At 36.0% G+C, this 16,404-nt stretch overlaps 1 protein-coding gene across 1 annotated transcript; it reads left to right on the top strand.

The window, feature by feature from the left end:
• The first annotated feature begins 1,819 nt into the window (after positions 1 to 1,819).
• LOC124174740 (serine protease inhibitor 28Dc-like) lies at positions 1,820 to 16,363 on the top strand. The gene is made up of 6 exons (XM_046554167.1): positions 1,820 to 2,180; positions 10,260 to 10,513; positions 12,791 to 13,126; positions 13,227 to 13,483; positions 13,582 to 13,711; positions 15,083 to 16,363. The coding sequence occupies exons 2-6, from the start codon at positions 10,262 to 10,264 to the stop codon at positions 15,968 to 15,970; spliced, it is 1,863 nt and encodes a 620-aa protein (XP_046410123.1). The 5' UTR covers positions 1,820 to 2,180; positions 10,260 to 10,261; the 3' UTR covers positions 15,971 to 16,363.
• The last annotated feature ends 41 nt before the right edge of the window (positions 16,364 to 16,404 follow it).

Raw genomic sequence — 16,404 nt, 5'->3', positions numbered from 1 at the left:
AAAGTAAATTGTTTTTTGCAGTCTAAATTTCAAATATTTAGATGAGAAGACAGGACGAAATTTTTACGTTAAGAGCTACGATTTTGTATAATTGTTGATAAAAATGAGTAATTTCAGGTCAACAATTCGCATCAGATGAAAAAAGAAACTTTTCTGTAGTAAAATGTAAAAAAAAAGTAAGCAGTGAGTAAGGATGAGATTGGAAAATTGTATTGCGGCATAAATCTGAACGATGATGCAAGAAAAATAAAGGCGAAATGTATCACGGGACTGCAGATTTTTTAACCGGAAGTGATAAATTGCACCGATTCAAAGTTCAGTTTCTAAAAATTGCAACGACGATTTAATCCGTTTTCTTTACCGGTCGTTGAGTCATTGCGATGGATGTATCAAGTCTGACTAACTTAAAATCTTATCTTCATTCTCTCCAAGGATGTATGTGTTCCAGGTTTTTTAATGACGCGACGTCAACGCGTCCAAGGTTTTCACAATGTATAGTTTGCCATGCACAAACGGAGAACGCCTAATTATAATTATAAGGCAAACGCTGTGTTAAGTAGAATTACGTCTGGAAGACAAATACATTTGAAAACTGTTTGTGATGACTCGTCCGGCAATTGAGAAATCCATTTGTACATAGCTTGGGAATCCGATCCGTTTCGTAACGGCGAGATAATTCGGGTCGATAACTCGCGACTCTGGAAGCCCCTGAGCAAAAATTTCAGCCGAGTAAAACAAATTTCGAACAGCATTTTCAGTACTGATAAAATGAGTCAGCACACTTGACTCTAAAGAGCCTGTAAAATTATTATAAAAAAAAAGATTCTTCATAGCTGTAACTAATACTCTCGAAATTTGAAGTTTATTCCAGTGAATATATTTACATGCAGACTAGTTCTGATCAATACTTTTTAGTATAATTTACCAATGAATGGTTTTTATTTTATTGAGACGAATGTTTCTTTACAAATTTACTTACAATTAGTATATAATAAAAGTAAGTAATTGATACGGAGACAAAGTACAACATTTTTCAATTTTCAAACGTGATTCAACGTGATTGTAAAATGAGACTTTATTTAATCTGGCTGAACTCTTGCCAAGTCATCAGAAACGTTTTTCCACAAAGTTGACTTTGAAATTCATTGTAATTCCTACAAGTATTAGCAGGAAATAATGTGAAACAATTCCAGTTTAGAAGACTATGATAATTCTTATAATATTTCTGAATTTTCACCGTTACTCAGAACGTTTAAAATCCTTGAGGATTCGTAGCATTTTTACGGTGAGAACAAATTACGAGCTGATCAGAAATTAGTGCTGTAAAATTTACCGACTAATCGGCAGCTTCGACGAATCGTTTTGTTCGATTAATCGATTTATCGAGGTTTTCGATTCATATATCGATTGACCTGCCGAATTATTATGAGGCAACTTCGATTAATCGATCATTCGAAAAATCTGCCGACGGTAACCGTCGATTAATCGATTAATGGAAAAAACAACTGAAATCGTCGATTAATCGAATAATCGAACAAAAAGATTAATGGATTAATCGCACAGCATTGTGGGAAATGCTAAAATTCATAATAATTCGCAGATTTGAGTTGATTCGAGCGAAAGAGGTAATTGAACCGGCCGAAATTTTGCATCCAGTCGCATAAAAGTGATAAGTGTAAAAAGGTGATGCTCTGACAATGAGAGTCGTACGGTAACATCGTACAAATGACCCTGGCGTAAATGGTGCGGGACAAGAGGCAGGGGTATTTGCATAGTGGGGAGAAAGATGGCGTCGCACGCGCGGTAAAAACAACTGCCAGTCGATATCGCGGCCAGTAGTCGACCAAGAGTGCGTTCAAGAGGCCTCATCCTCGATACCGCGCATTTCAAGTGGTAGAATTTTGCGAGTTGAATTTTATTCGTTGTGGCCGAATAAATACTCGTTGTAACGTCTCAAACTCACGCATATTCTTATCGGCTGTCATGTTGGCGGTAAAAATCTTACGGTGAAAGTGATGAAAACAAGTTTCTGTTGAATAACTATCGCGCCAAAGATGTTCTGCAAGCATTGATTATAATCGTCGATACCTACATTTTCATTCGTACTTATATTTCTTTTCTTCGTCGCTGAATCAACTTGTTAATCCAACGCCTGTACGAAGACGACGTTAACGTCACTGGTGAGCATATTATTCATTTTGTGATAATTCGTTTGAAAACTGTGATTTAGCTTGGATTTTATAATGACCGTTTGAAATGAAACTGAAAAAATGAAATTGAATATTTGGTGACTGTTGTTGGTGATTTTTTTTAGAATAATTGTTAATATTTCCAAAGAATTTCACTAAAATTTTAGAAAAAACATCAACCGTTATCAATTTTACAGTGTGCATCTGAAGATGTTCGGAGTTTTCATTGTGAACAACCAATGCAAATTGTTTAACGTAAATTGTGGTAAAAAGCTGGTCAAATCTGTGAAAATCATCTTCTGCTATTTTCGTAAAATGAATTTCCACATTTGACATCAAAGTTTGAATAAATTCAAGACTTCAGTCTTTACGATAATGTTTCGCAATTACCAACAATTTCTTGAGTTTACTTTTTTCTACCGTCCGTCCGTAGAAGTAAACAGAAAATTGTAAAAACTTTTATGAACGTGTTAATTTTGCGTATGAAATTTCGAACCGTCCTGTTGTAGTGTAGAAAAAATGTCCCTGGCTGATTGTGAATAAATAATTTTGCCTGGTACAGCTTTAGATTTAATCTGTGATTTGTAAATGAATGTGATGAAAAAAAATTAAATGCTCTTTGCCTGCCAGCTGTGGTTACAAAATTTAAAAACAGTGGCTTGCATAATTTATGTATATATATGCATACACAATGTGATATACATATATACATATGTGTCTATTATAATAACCAGCATCCTGAAAGATCCCTCCGCAATCACAATGATATGATTTTTTTTTTATTCTCTTATTAAATAACTGGTTTCAATTCATACCTACACGAAAGCTATTTGAATCTAGACGTGTCTAGATTGTCTCTTTGCACATAAGGAAGTAATCGTACACATCGAGATTGTTATAGTATTTATTATAGTATACTAATTGCACTAACTATAGTAACTATTACAGTATATCACTTGTATGAAAATGCTGATCAGGAATATAATGGATCTAGTTATTCGGAATCAAATTACTATATATTCTCGAATGAGTTTGAACGTCAGTTTTTTTTTTTCCTTCTGTAACTTTATAGCCAGGCGATAATTACAGCTGGTGGTACGAAATCATAGAAGAAGTAGGTATAAAGTAGATCGAAAGCCCGACAGGATATCAAGTTTAAATACGAAGGCGTTGAAATTACAAAATTACAAATCGAACGTTCTTTCTTTGGTTGAAAGAACGTTAACCAGGTAGAGAAAAAAATGTTGAACGTAGGAAACTTGAATTAAAAGCCGAATTATCAATAAATTTAGAACAATCGCATCGGTTTACTGTTTTTTTTTTTTAAATTTCGAGTGATCTTGTTCGAAAACGGATTCTCAGTTCATGACTAGAATTATAGTTGTAAATTTATGATTTATTCATCAACATATTGACGCTGTTAAAAATTCATTTCAGTTTTTAGATCGTCAATTAACGAACAAAATAAGTCCTAATCCATCGAAATTAGACGTGCAAAATGATTTTGCAACCTCTTTAGAATTTGTTACAACTTATTTTGCTTTTTATTTCAATTTGTGGGTGTCGACTTTTTTTTTTTATCCCAAGAAAAGATACGTTATATAAGATTCAAATTGGTTAACATGCGTTGTACTTTTCGTTTCTTGATTCCCATACAGGTATAATTTCTCTTGTTTACTCAATTTTTTACCGGACTGTACTCGGAAAATTAAAACTCATATATTATGCGACGATATAAATTCCCGTTGGAGATCGTTGAAATATTTCAAGGTAGTTTTTCTCTTTCTCTCGACTCACAGTCATTGAAAGGGCATCGCTGTCTTCATTTATATTCCTAAACGACAACTCGTCTCTGTACGAACAATTCACAGGTGTACAGTCCAGTTAAAACAATCGCCAAATGATTAAAATCGTTAAGGATGAATCGACAGGATTGTTTGAATCGAAAGTTGGGAAAAGAGATAAAGTATTTATACCAAAAGAGTTGCGATCAAAAATTTTTTGCATTATTTCAAAATATATTCAATAAGTTATCAGATTTGCATGTCGTGAAATTTGTACAAAATTCATTGTTTCCTTGATTATTCGCTGAAATTGAACAAATCATATAAATTGGCCATTAACAAAACAAAAGATGCTCGATAATTTAATCCCTTTAAGATCATTAATTTTTTACACATATCGATCAATATCTACGATTTTGAATTTGTCTCCGCTCCAAGAGCCATAAAAAACATATCAAAATACGCTTTTGATAAAACTTATCAAAATACGATTCAAATATCGATTCGAAAGCTCTGTATGTCAATTTGGAGACCTCGCATTGATTAAAAAAAAAAAAAAAACGAGAAGCAATTTGATCGAGATGATCCAAATTTTTTGGCGGCATTGAAAAGATCGACGCTGATTCATGTTCCAAATTGCTAATATTTTCACTGATAATGAATCAGTATTCAGGCCGACTTTCGGAATGCATAAATAATTTGAACAGAATCTGTATAATAATAGTAAATTGTAGTAATTATTTCGTATTTTTGATACATGTCAAACGATTATTACATCATATACATTCTCGAGTAAGAATAATAATGAGAATTCATCTCTGGATTACGGTTAAAACACTTCCTGTAAATTTTCGTCTGCATTACACGTGCCTCTGTAACCGATTATAATAAATTGCTTTATGCAGTGCCTAATTTTGGAATCACGATTCTCCTTTAACATCTACTTTCACTTCTCGCTGTTCTTGCACGGTTTTGCTTACATTTCGACTTAGAGACTTCCAGCGCTGTGTTATTACACGTCGAGAGATTATTCCTCCACGTTATATACAAAATACAAAATGCAGTCGGTAGGGACAATATAATCGAATTTCGCGAACAGGCATTTATGAACACACCGTGTATTACGGATAAATAAAAGGTGCAGTTTTATGCAGCTCGCGAGGATGGTTGAAATTATACTCTCGATTTCAAAAACGACGTTGAAACACGCGTTACTCAATTCGATGCGAAGGACGTCGTGACCGGTTTTACTATTTGACGATTAATACCTCGTAAAGCGAAGGTGTAAACCTTCGGACAAGTTTCCCGTCTCCGAATTCTTCGCGACTATCTGGCCATTGATGTTTACCAACAAGAAGACGAATTCATAACCTATAATCATCCGGTCGCAACTGAGATTGAAGAAAAAAAAAACAAAAATGGTCTATTGTCACTTTTATATTACAGCATCGAGCAAATAACGAACCGAGTTCTGCATTGAGTGAATAAATTCCTCGACTGCGTCCTTCCAGTCAAAAATTTCTTTGATCCCGTCACGAAATTGGAATCTTTGTATACGACAGACGCCATTTTGGTGGCAGTGAACTCCAACGATTGTCGTATTTAATAATAAAAGTTGTTTTTCATCGCATATTTTGCTCCAGATTGATTAGATGTCACGAAATGAAAGTTAAATAGCTTGCAGGACGATATCCGTGCCCCAATATTTGTTAATTTGGTCTGAAACGAACAGCTGACTGCCACTTCTGACGTCACTTTTCTCAAACCGCGCCAAGATTAAAAACCGGAATATGAAGGTGAAAAAAAGGTGCCGCAACTTGCATAACCGGATTGATTTCAGACTCGAAATAGTCGTCGAGGTAAAAAACTCTTTCTCGTATTATTCGGCAAAGCTGTTGACAAACTTTAAAATCAAGTAACATTTCACAGAGAACATTTAACACGCTGAAATTGTCTGCTACATTCTGCAAAGTTCCGATTCAGCGAATTTGGAAAACTTCCGGTTTTCGAATTTCTCTGCATGCGTAGTAGTTGGAGTGCGAATATATTTTTTACTCAATGTCGTCTGACCTCGAAAGCGAATGATTATAACAGGCATACCTTGTGGGCGATGAACCAGCTCACCGCCCATGATCAGCGACGCTCCGTGGTTCGCGGGATGTGTCGTTGCTTTATTTGTTCCGTCTCGATTACTTACCATCCGTCAAATTCTTTCCTCACAAGGTTACCTCACACCCTGGCCTTTTTTTGATGGCGGAATGAGACTACGCGTATCTTAAAAAATTCGGGATCCTCGTTATTGGCGCGACTTAATCAATATGGCGGTCGAAGCGCCGATCAGCTGATCGATTACGGCGTATTTAACAAATATCTGGACACGAATAACGTCGCTCTAGCTGTTGAACTTTAATTTTATGTCATATAGTTAATGAGAAGCGAAATATACGGTGAAAGATCACTTCTATATATAAATATGAAGTTCTGTCACTGGTCACTGCCACAATACGGCGTCTCATCTGTTCAGCGATTATAATTATGCCATTATGTGTTGTAATCAAGAACCCATTACGGTATAAAATTTTTTTTATTCAAAACTCAAACTCCGATCAATTCTCAACATATATTGAAAATATAAAATATTCGAATTTCAACGTATGGCTGATCAGGTTTGTCGAAAAGTTTAAAAAAAATTAATAACACCCTGCTGTAGAAATTACGATAATCGTATTGCTGTGAAGAAGCGTTTTTATTTTACGGCGTAGCTTTATCTTTTATTCATTCTATGTCAGCCGAATAGAATCGATTACCATCAATTATCTTCCTCCCGGAAATTAAATTAGTCTTGTGGGTTAGGTTCTACTGGTTTGAGTTTGTATTTAATCGTGAATTCCGGTTTCTAGCTATGAATTACATTATACCTAAAACAGCGGGAAGGTACAACGACCGAGTGATTAGGCTCGACGCGAGGAGAGGAGAGAAAATTGGCACAGTCGGACGTGTTAACTTGCCGAACCCGCATTAGCAGAAACTGTATATTACAGGTACATTTATAATACATGCGCGTACCGATACGGGATCTGGACAGAAGTGTAAATGCAATTTATTCCAGTCGCGTGAGGCTACACGAGATGTTTTACATCGGCTGCTGTTCAGGCGACGGAATTCAACACGCAGGATAGACACTTTTGATCTATAAATAGTACCACACGCTAATAGACACATTGACTATGTTCTATTCCATACTATCCAAAAGCCTCTTACGAATTTCTAATCGAGAAATGATTTTTTTTTTTACAATTGCTACCCAACAATATTGCCAATAATCATGTACAATAATTAATAAATTGGAAAAAAAATAAGAAATTAGAAATCTAATTATATAATTGAAATAAATATTCGTGTTACGTGATTGCAAAGTTCAATGCATCCAACTAGCTGTGTGTAAATTTTTTTATGATTTCTTTATTCTAGTCAACCTTATTCTTTTTGTATACATATTTTTGGTGTGGTTCGTTTAATTGACACTGCAATTCGTTGCTAACTTTCTTATTTTTTTCGATGTCTAACAAATTCGGGGATAGATAAGAATTTTATCGTTATTTTTAATCCTCGATAACTTCCGTTATTTTCTGATTACGTTTTTTAAAAAATACAATAAGAAAGCAATCAATTCGTATAAATTTGATTATTACGTTTAGAAAAGAAAAACACCATATCGCTACAAGAAGAATATGAATTTGTTTCAGTGATGTAGTTTTGGGAAATTTTTCAATTTTAAGGAGGAAAACTTATAGTTCATTACTAGAATTACGGCAGCACTATTAAATACCGCTTACGTGTGTAAATTAGTTTCTTCAGAGAAGTGAATCTAATTGTGATTTTCATGGCTCCATTGTTAATTCCGTAACTAATGATGCCAATTTAAACAAACTTCTTGGATCAGTTTTCAAGGTCTTTCCTGCTAATCAAAAGCGTGAATCCTTTGACATCGGAATATTTTTTGTTATTTGCAGTTTTTTTAACGTTGATACATGAATAATTCTTAGCAGACCGATGAGTGAATTTTTTGGTTTAGTGTGAAATTAAAGAAAGAACGGAAACAAAACTCCACTTGGCGAAGACTTTTTTTTCTTCTGATCAGGAGAAGTGTTTAATTTCAATAAAACTTTTTAGTAATTCAGGGAAACCGGAGAACTGTTTGAAATGCCAAAAAGAAGAGAAAAAACGATTTCGTCAAGAGCGAATATTGTCCGACGCGTAACTTAGAAATCGCAAAGTAAACAGAAAAAATCGTCGTTAGTCTGAAAGAAAAAACAACTTTGACGTTGATTCTAACACGATTTTTAATCAGTCCGAACGGCACGTCTTTGAAAAATTCTGAAACATTCTTCAAATGATGTGAATTTTGAGAATTCATTACGAAATTTCAGTTTATTAAGATTCAAGGTGCGATTTTTGTACACTAATGGTGTGGAAAAAATTGCAAATCTATTTGCTGTAAGCACAAAAAAAAAAAAAAAAGGAACAATCAGTCGCGCCGTTTCGTCACGCGCCGAGGATTTCCCAATAGCATTAAAGATGTTTCTTCTTCTGTTTCCGCTAACGATAATGCGAACGCCGTTGACCTTAACGATCGCAGAGTGTGTTTAACAATCGATTGCAAAAGTCTGCTTGTGCAGAATATGATACTTTCTCTAACCGAATAACGAGGTTTTTGGCCTTCGGGCTTATGTTGGTTCAAATCGGTTGACCGTTAATTCGGGATGTTTCATCCTCTTATTAATTACCCATCTCTTCGATGATTATCATCTTTTATCGCGTCCGGCTGCTCGATGCATCAGCTAATCGAAAATATAAAAAGATAAATTTTACTGAAATACGACGATTCAATTCCAATATTCTCAATTCACATAATGTTTAAATTTTTCTTCCATAAACGTGGCATTCGATACTAAATTTAGAATCTATCTCCTAAAATAAACTTGAGGTTTGATTTTCTCTATTTAATTTGTTTTGCAATTTCTTGGTAATTACATACGAGCATTTAATTTCGGCGAAATGGTTTCGTGGCATTTTATGATTGTCTGATTTGTTTGAAAGTACTGCGTGTAATTTTACAGCATTTTTCGGGGTTCTTTGAGGAATTTCAGATAAAATTGATGGGTATTTCGATTTTTAAAATTCAGTGAAATAGTTTTCACGAAACAATTGTTTGGTACATTTGATTCTGTCAATTTCAAACGCACGTCTTAGTTTTTATGAGATAAATCGGGCTGATTGAAAATTTGCGAGACTCAAAAAATTACATGGCATAAATTTTATCTATCATTAAAATGACTTGTTGAAAGTGTGTTAAAATTTCCTGTTTGAGAAATATTTAAAATTCGGTTGAAATGTTCCTTCGTATAAATGTCATACCGTGTTTTGTGAAAGTGAAAGACGATGTGGATACATTACAATGTTTAATTAACACCGAGTCTATTAAAATTCGTATAACGATATACGAAAGCTTGCGTAATTAGTTGTATAAGTACACCGTTGAACGGTTTTAGTAAATTTACTAAATATGTGAAATATGTAAAGAATGAAACTATGAATTTAAATTAAAATTAGAAGATTATTTTTCTTCTATGTTGTACAACTTGAACAGGGTTCAGATCTGTGATTTGTGACCGGAAAATTGTAAATAAAATAATGATTTCAGTAGAAATGATGAGTAAAATTCAAAACTAGTCAAAAGAATATTTTGACAAATAATAGGGAATTCAAATGGAATGCAAAGTAATTCCTTTTTTTAATTGTAGTTTCCTTATGCGCATGTTTAGCACATTCGCAAGGATGTACAACAAATTTCGAACAATTTGTATCAAATTAACGAACTATTTCTACTTATACCACAAGTTAAGTAAATTTAAAAAGCAGATGCGTATTTTTGCCATAAGGATTTCAAAAAACCTGATTTTTATATTAAATTTAAAAAAATATATAGCGATTCCACTTCGCCACACAGAATTTTTTTATAGAAAGAAATGCACGCATATTTTTCCCGGAAGAAAATATTCACGAACGAAAGATTAATTAAAAGTCAGCGAAGTTTGCGCTGCCAATGAGCGTGAGCTCAAAATCTGCACCGTTATCAAATTTGTACCACGCTGTAACAACTGCCATAAAACTAGAGTAGAGTAATAATGATCAAGATTTAAAGCGCTGTGGTAACAGGGGCGTGTCAAAAAACCGTGACGTCTAATCATGTTAGCTAATCTTTTTTATATTTGATTGTTTGCAGAAATGAAGCGGGCATTGTTGTTTATTACCTTGGCTTCGTGGTCCACGGGGCAGATCGTCTTTCCTGATACCTACGACTCGATGATTGCGAAAACAGTCAAACCTCAGAGATTTCAATCGAGTCCTCAGATTGTCGAAAACAATATTTTGAACGATAATCGCGCCGCCGTTTCTGCGTTCAGCTCACCGCAAGCACCAACTTCGGCGCTGATCTCGGGGCAAAATGATCAATTGCCCGCAGTTTGGAGTAGAAGGGTAAGTTTGAAGAAGGAATTTTTTAAGGATGCGGAAATAATAACGTTTAACGAGATTGAAATATGATTGAAATAAAAACGCCATAAAAGACAGGCTTGAAATATTGAACGGATACTAATTGAAAAAGTTTTCGCAGTCTTTATTAAAATATATTGGTGTTTTTTTTTTAAAGAATTTTTTAATCCCCCTGTAAACGGCAAGACTCTGAAAAGCTTTGTCAAGAATTCCAATAAACTATGACTCTCTCGAAATGCGTTCAAAAACAGTTTCGAAATTCAAACGACTCATGAGTATTAAGATAACGGGTTCTTCATAATATTTTCCAACATCGTGGGAGTTGGTCCAAAATTTTAGAAGAAAAATAGTTTTTTATTCGGTCTCGAAATTCGTCAGAAAATGTTTAGAAATTAGTCGGAAAAATGATGTGACTTTGCCAAATCTATAATAATACTGACGAATTATTCAACTGCAAGAGAAACTTTTTTAACGAACAGATTTAGAAATAATCAAAGTTTGAGAGACTTTGGACAGTTTATTTTACAGTTCCGGGGTTGTGTTGCTCCGAAAGTTTTGAGAAACTATTTGAATGAATTCTTGATCGACAATGATGAAAACTTGAAAGAAGTTCGTTGTCTTTGCCAAATATAGCAGAGAAATTTTTTTTTCAGATTTAAACTAACGTCTATTGAGTTTTAAAAATACAGGGAAAAGAGCAATATAGTATCATCGGGTGAAACCACATTCATTTTAACTAGAAATCCGATATTTGATCGCAGCATTTTGCAAATTCGCAAAAATTTCGTTTTATGTCTACAACGATGAAGAAAAAATAATTCTAACCCACTGAATATCGACTGTAAATTGGTAATATTTAATTTATAATCTTACGCAAACAGTGCACACTTAGCTATATTTAACTTCTCCGCGTATTGCGAGGTTTCAGTAACGATCACTTACAACTCTTACCTATTCAATTCGATTGCGCAAACTCGCTGACTAACGTGTCTATCAGCATTGTGTCGTCGACGCCTGTGCCCAAAAAAATGCGCATGCGTGCCGGACAGTGACGCTCAACCCTAAATTTTCTGTGCGCTCAACATCCAGCGCGTTCACGTCACGACGTTTCGATGAGAACTAAAGCGAACTTGAAACTCCGACTACGAATATAGTCGCGATCGGCGAGCGTGCAGATGCTGGTAATATTTTCTTTCGATCGATTAACTTTTCGATCTGCTACCGTCTATCACAATAAAATATTTGATACAAACTAGGTTAAAGGTTGAAAGTACGCATAGAGAAAGGGCTTATGACTTAAATCAATTAATACGGCGGTCGAATATGCGCAGACAAATTTTTTGATGGATTAAAATATGCTTTCAGAAAAACAATTTGTATTATTCAGTGACGAGCGGCATGTATTTTAATTAAAAAAATATTTGTTTGCCCGTAATCGCTTTATTTGGTAAATGGTAACACGTTTCTTCTTTTCTCTGTGTGGAAAGATCAAGCCATTTTAACATTTTTTAATCGGAAAATCAGTATCATTTCGACAATATCAGAGGCATAAACAGCTATCTCAAAATTAGATTGGAAAAAATGCAATCTCGAAAACTTGCATTATAAAATAAATTTCGGTGAATCTAAACTACGACCATTGGAATTCTTTCATGTCCAAATCAACATTTTTGCTACGGGCATTTTTTAAAGAAAAACATAATCAGATACATTTTGAAACTTTAGAGTTCTATTTCAGTAGAATACTAGTATCGCGAATTTTGGGTAAAAGTGAAAATGAAAATGTGAGAGCCAAAAAATGATACTGTTCCATGAAAAATTTCCTGCTTAAAATTACCCAGAATACAAATGCAAATGAAAGGCTTAGGTTGAATTAAATAATATTTGAATACGTCTACTTTGCACACCTTTCGCATAACCTCACTATCCGGTATACCGGACCTAACCTCAATACTGGATAATGGTGTCATGGCGACGAGAACGACGCGCATTCAAAACACATTTCAGCTCTCGTGAGCCTTAGATCATTCTTATTCATAAGTGAGATATGCAAATCACTGTTTTTTCGGTAAAGATTGATTTTAATAGATGTACCTTATCTCGCAAACCCGATTTGACGCCCACTACAGGAAGACGCGTGTTCTTTATTTATGAAAATTTTTTTTTAGCGATGATTCGAAGGGATCGAAAAACAGTGATAATTACGACTTGAATAATAATTAATTTATGAGCATTTTGTGATATCACAGTAATCGTTTACAGGCAAACAGCGTGATATCCAAAGGCGTAGCCCGGTTTGCCTTGAGAGTCGATGGGGCAGTTTCGGCTACACAGGCAAGAGGAATTCCTGCAGGAAATAATGAAAATGTCATATTTTCGCCGCTCAGCGTCGCAGCTGCTTTGGCTTTGGTGCTTTTGGGCTCGGCTGGAAAAACCTTCGAGGAAGTTTCCACGCTGCTCGGATTCAACGCTGGCGTTGATATATCAAGAAATTCCGAAATTGTTCACCAGATGTTCGGTGTTTTGCTCGATGCTGTCAGTGGCACGCCCGGAATACCCGCTCCGCAATCTTACTTCGCCAGCGGAATATTCGTCCGGGTAAGATTATTTATCTCCCTTTGACCCTTTTTGACCGTTTTTTAGTTATTTACGATTCTCAAGGCTTGGATAATCTATATCACGTGAATTGTTTTCTTAGGACGGCTACCCAATCAGGAGAGAATTCCAGGCAGTAAGCCGAGACGTCTACAAGAGTGAAGTGATAAACCTTGATTTCGAGAAGAATGGTCGCGATGCTCAGGAAAAAGTGAACTCCTGGGTGAGTCAAAAGACGCGAGGAAAAATTTCTGAAATCCTGCGTGAACCGCCTTCACCTGAAACGAAGGTCATAATAGCGTCTGCGCTGTATTTTAACGGAGAGTGGAATCAGTTTTTCATCGATGGTGCCACGAAAAGGTTGGTGCCAAGGCTTTTCGTATTACAGTTTTCCTGAAATATGTTTAAACTATAAATTTACTCAATTCGTTATTATATAATCATTGATCGTCTTTCAGGAAACCTTTTACCGTTGCGTCTGGTGAGGTCGTCGATGTCGACATGATGTTCAACGGTGGAGAATTTCCCTTCTTTGAGGACAAAGAGCTGCAAGCTAAGATCGTTGGGCTTCCTTACAAGGGAAAAGAGGTATGGGTCGAAGAATATGAAAAACAGTGACTTTCTAGAGATGTTGAGGTATAGAAGGCTGGTCAATTAAGAATCAATGCTTTTTCATTAAGTTTGTTAGGAAATCGTCGCATATTGAGTATTTATCCCCTTGATTTATTCTTAATTTTATTCACAAAACTATTTGACACAATCTCGCTGCACTGGTATTGGTTTTCATCAAAAGAATAATAGCAAGATTGAAATGACCGTTGAAAATATATTTGTTCCGGTGAATTTGTAAAAACAAGTTTTGTCAACAAAATAAGCTATCGTGAAATGATATAGAACTAATCTGCTAGATCTTCTGCTATTTCGAAACGATTTTTGATAAGTTGAATTGAAGGATTCATATCCAAACTCTGTTTACAGTTTTAGTATTTTCTGTGTAGTGTTTCCAGAAAAATTATTTTAGCTTCTGAACACAGGATTAACGAATATATTGCTAATGAATACTTAACGTGCGACTATCTCGTGGTGAAACTAACAAAAAGTTTTGATCTTCAAGTTGACAATTTTCTTAAATAGTCCTTAATGGAAAAATACATTAAATTGTCAACTGCGGGTTCAATGTAAGTTTAAAGCTTGTGGAATAAATATGATTTACCGAAGCTCATCGAGATCCACAATGTGGGCTGAAATTAGGACAATATGGCGGTAGGTTGAGTGAACAGCTGATCGTTTCGAGTCAACTTCAGGGATACAAGGTTCTAGAAAACGTTGTGTACGCAATTGAGTTTTTTATTTCGTGACATGAGGTTAATGTCAAGTAGAATACACAATGAAAAACGAATTTTATTATGCGGTTTTCCACAAAAAAACATTTTTCTCTTCTTTGTCATCAAAATTTATGGATAATAGGTGACTTGTTAGTCGTAGATTTTCTCTTTTGCGTCAAACACTCAGAGAGAGAAAAATTGTGGGTGGTCAAGTTTCAATATGACGTCGTAATTCAGTAGTCTAAAACTTCTAAAAAATCTCTCAACAATTTACAATCAATCTTGGATGTAAGCTTCGAAAATATGCAATGACAGAAGTCGGAAACTTACCCATTCAATACAACCCGTACTTACAACTATTGCACACTACCAGAAAATGATAAATTATAAATTGGGTAGGACAATTCAAATCTGAAAATGAAATCTGGCTTCAATTTACAAATATCAATTAGATCGATGAAGTTGTGTCTCAAATAATATTGTTTTTCACCCTTCACGATTGCTACATAACACATAACACATGATATTTGTAATTGGAATTAGTTCTATAATTGCAAACAGAATCTCAGACCAGTCAATTCTCAACCTATACTTCTGAAACCCTTCACCAAAGAACACCGCTCTTTTCTTCCAGGTGACGATGTACGTCGTGCTTCCCACGAACCGAGGCGTGAACGCATTGCGGGATCTGGAAAGTCGCCTGAGCGCCGAGAGGCTGGAAAATCTGATCGGAAGCACGAAGAATGAAACGTGCATAATCGCGCTGCCACGGATGAAGTTGTCGAGCACATTGAGTCTGAGCAGAGCTCTGCAGTCGTTGGGATTAAACTCTCTCTTCGACCCGCTCTCGGCTGACCTGAGCCTTTTGTCTCCAGGTTACACACGAGCCTCGTCTCAGCTCCAGAACAACAATCAATTCGCGAATCCCTCGAAGACGCAGGCAGGCGTAGGTCTAAACGACAAAATCTCGTTCCCGAACAGGTTCGGCGAGGATGAAGAGACCGCAAAACCTCTGCCGTCACCGCTAAGGCGAAACTTTTTCAGTTACGACGACAGAGTTGGCGGCTACCACGTGCAGCAGTGGGCAACGGGCTTCAGTATCAGCCGGATTAACCGGCAGCGCCGCCGGCGGAGCTTTCGGGTAGCGCTCCGGAAAAGCGCGGCACATTCAAACCGCGCTAGGCGGCAGGTTCGCCCCATCGATCAAGACTTCCTCAACTACGTCAGTCAGAATCGACCGTCGTACGGCCTCGACAACCTTCGTAACAACTTGGAGCTTACCAATCCTGGCCTCTTTGCCGAAGACGTTATCCATCGCGTTGAGATCGACATTACGGAGAAGGGAACCGAGGCCGCCGCTGTTACCGCCGTCACTCTCACCAGGGACGGTAGTCAGAAACGACTCGTTGCCGACCGTCCATTCCTCTTTTTCATCAGGCACGAATCCACCGGTCTTCTACTATTTTGGGGCACCGTTAATAAGCCAACCCCGAATTATCCCAGTGAGAAGCGAACGACTTAGACTACCTTGCGATTCTTAGACAGTAATTTTTATTCCACCCTTTTCTTTTCGTTCAGTCGACTCTTTTCCGATTCTGGATAACAGGAATCTGTTATACAAGTGTAATAACTATGGAAAAGTAAGAGAAATCCGGAAATTTGGACGGAATAGGATCCCGGAAATGACCCTGGAGATACATGAAATCTCAGGGAAGAACACTTTTCCCTCACAAGAGAAAAAAAAAATCGTTGACTTCTGGAGCAATTAGTTTAGTATAGATTTTTCCGGGGATCCATTTTTTGCTGCTTTTCATCCGCGAAGAGATTTTCAGAAGATGAACAAGTCGTCGATACGTTTCGATAATTTGGTGACTGTTCAACAGTGAAAAGGGTTTCTAAATATTCTATAAGAAAAGAAAAAAAATGAGTTGGAAAAATTGTTTTTTCGCGATACTT

This window comes from Neodiprion fabricii, chromosome 2, assembly GCF_021155785.1.
Source record: "Neodiprion fabricii isolate iyNeoFabr1 chromosome 2, iyNeoFabr1.1, whole genome shotgun sequence".
Classification (NCBI taxonomy): Eukaryota; Metazoa; Arthropoda; class Insecta; order Hymenoptera; family Diprionidae; genus Neodiprion; species Neodiprion fabricii.
This window is presented reverse-complemented; position numbering and strand designations above follow the sequence as displayed.

What these genes read in the sequence shown, in the direction of transcription:
- LOC124174740 (XM_046554167.1), top strand. Translation starts at nt 10,262, where the DNA reads ATGAAGCGGGCATTGTTGTTTATTACCTTGGCTTCGTGGTCCACGGGG. An exon ending in CCAGCGGAATATTCGTCCGG is followed by an intron (nt 13,127 to 13,226) that starts GTAAGATTATTT and finishes TTGTTTTCTTAG; the next exon opens with GACGGCTACCCAATCAGGAG. An exon ending in TTCCTTACAAGGGAAAAGAG is followed by an intron (nt 13,712 to 15,082) that starts GTATGGGTCGAA and finishes CTTTTCTTCCAG; the next exon opens with GTGACGATGTACGTCGTGCT.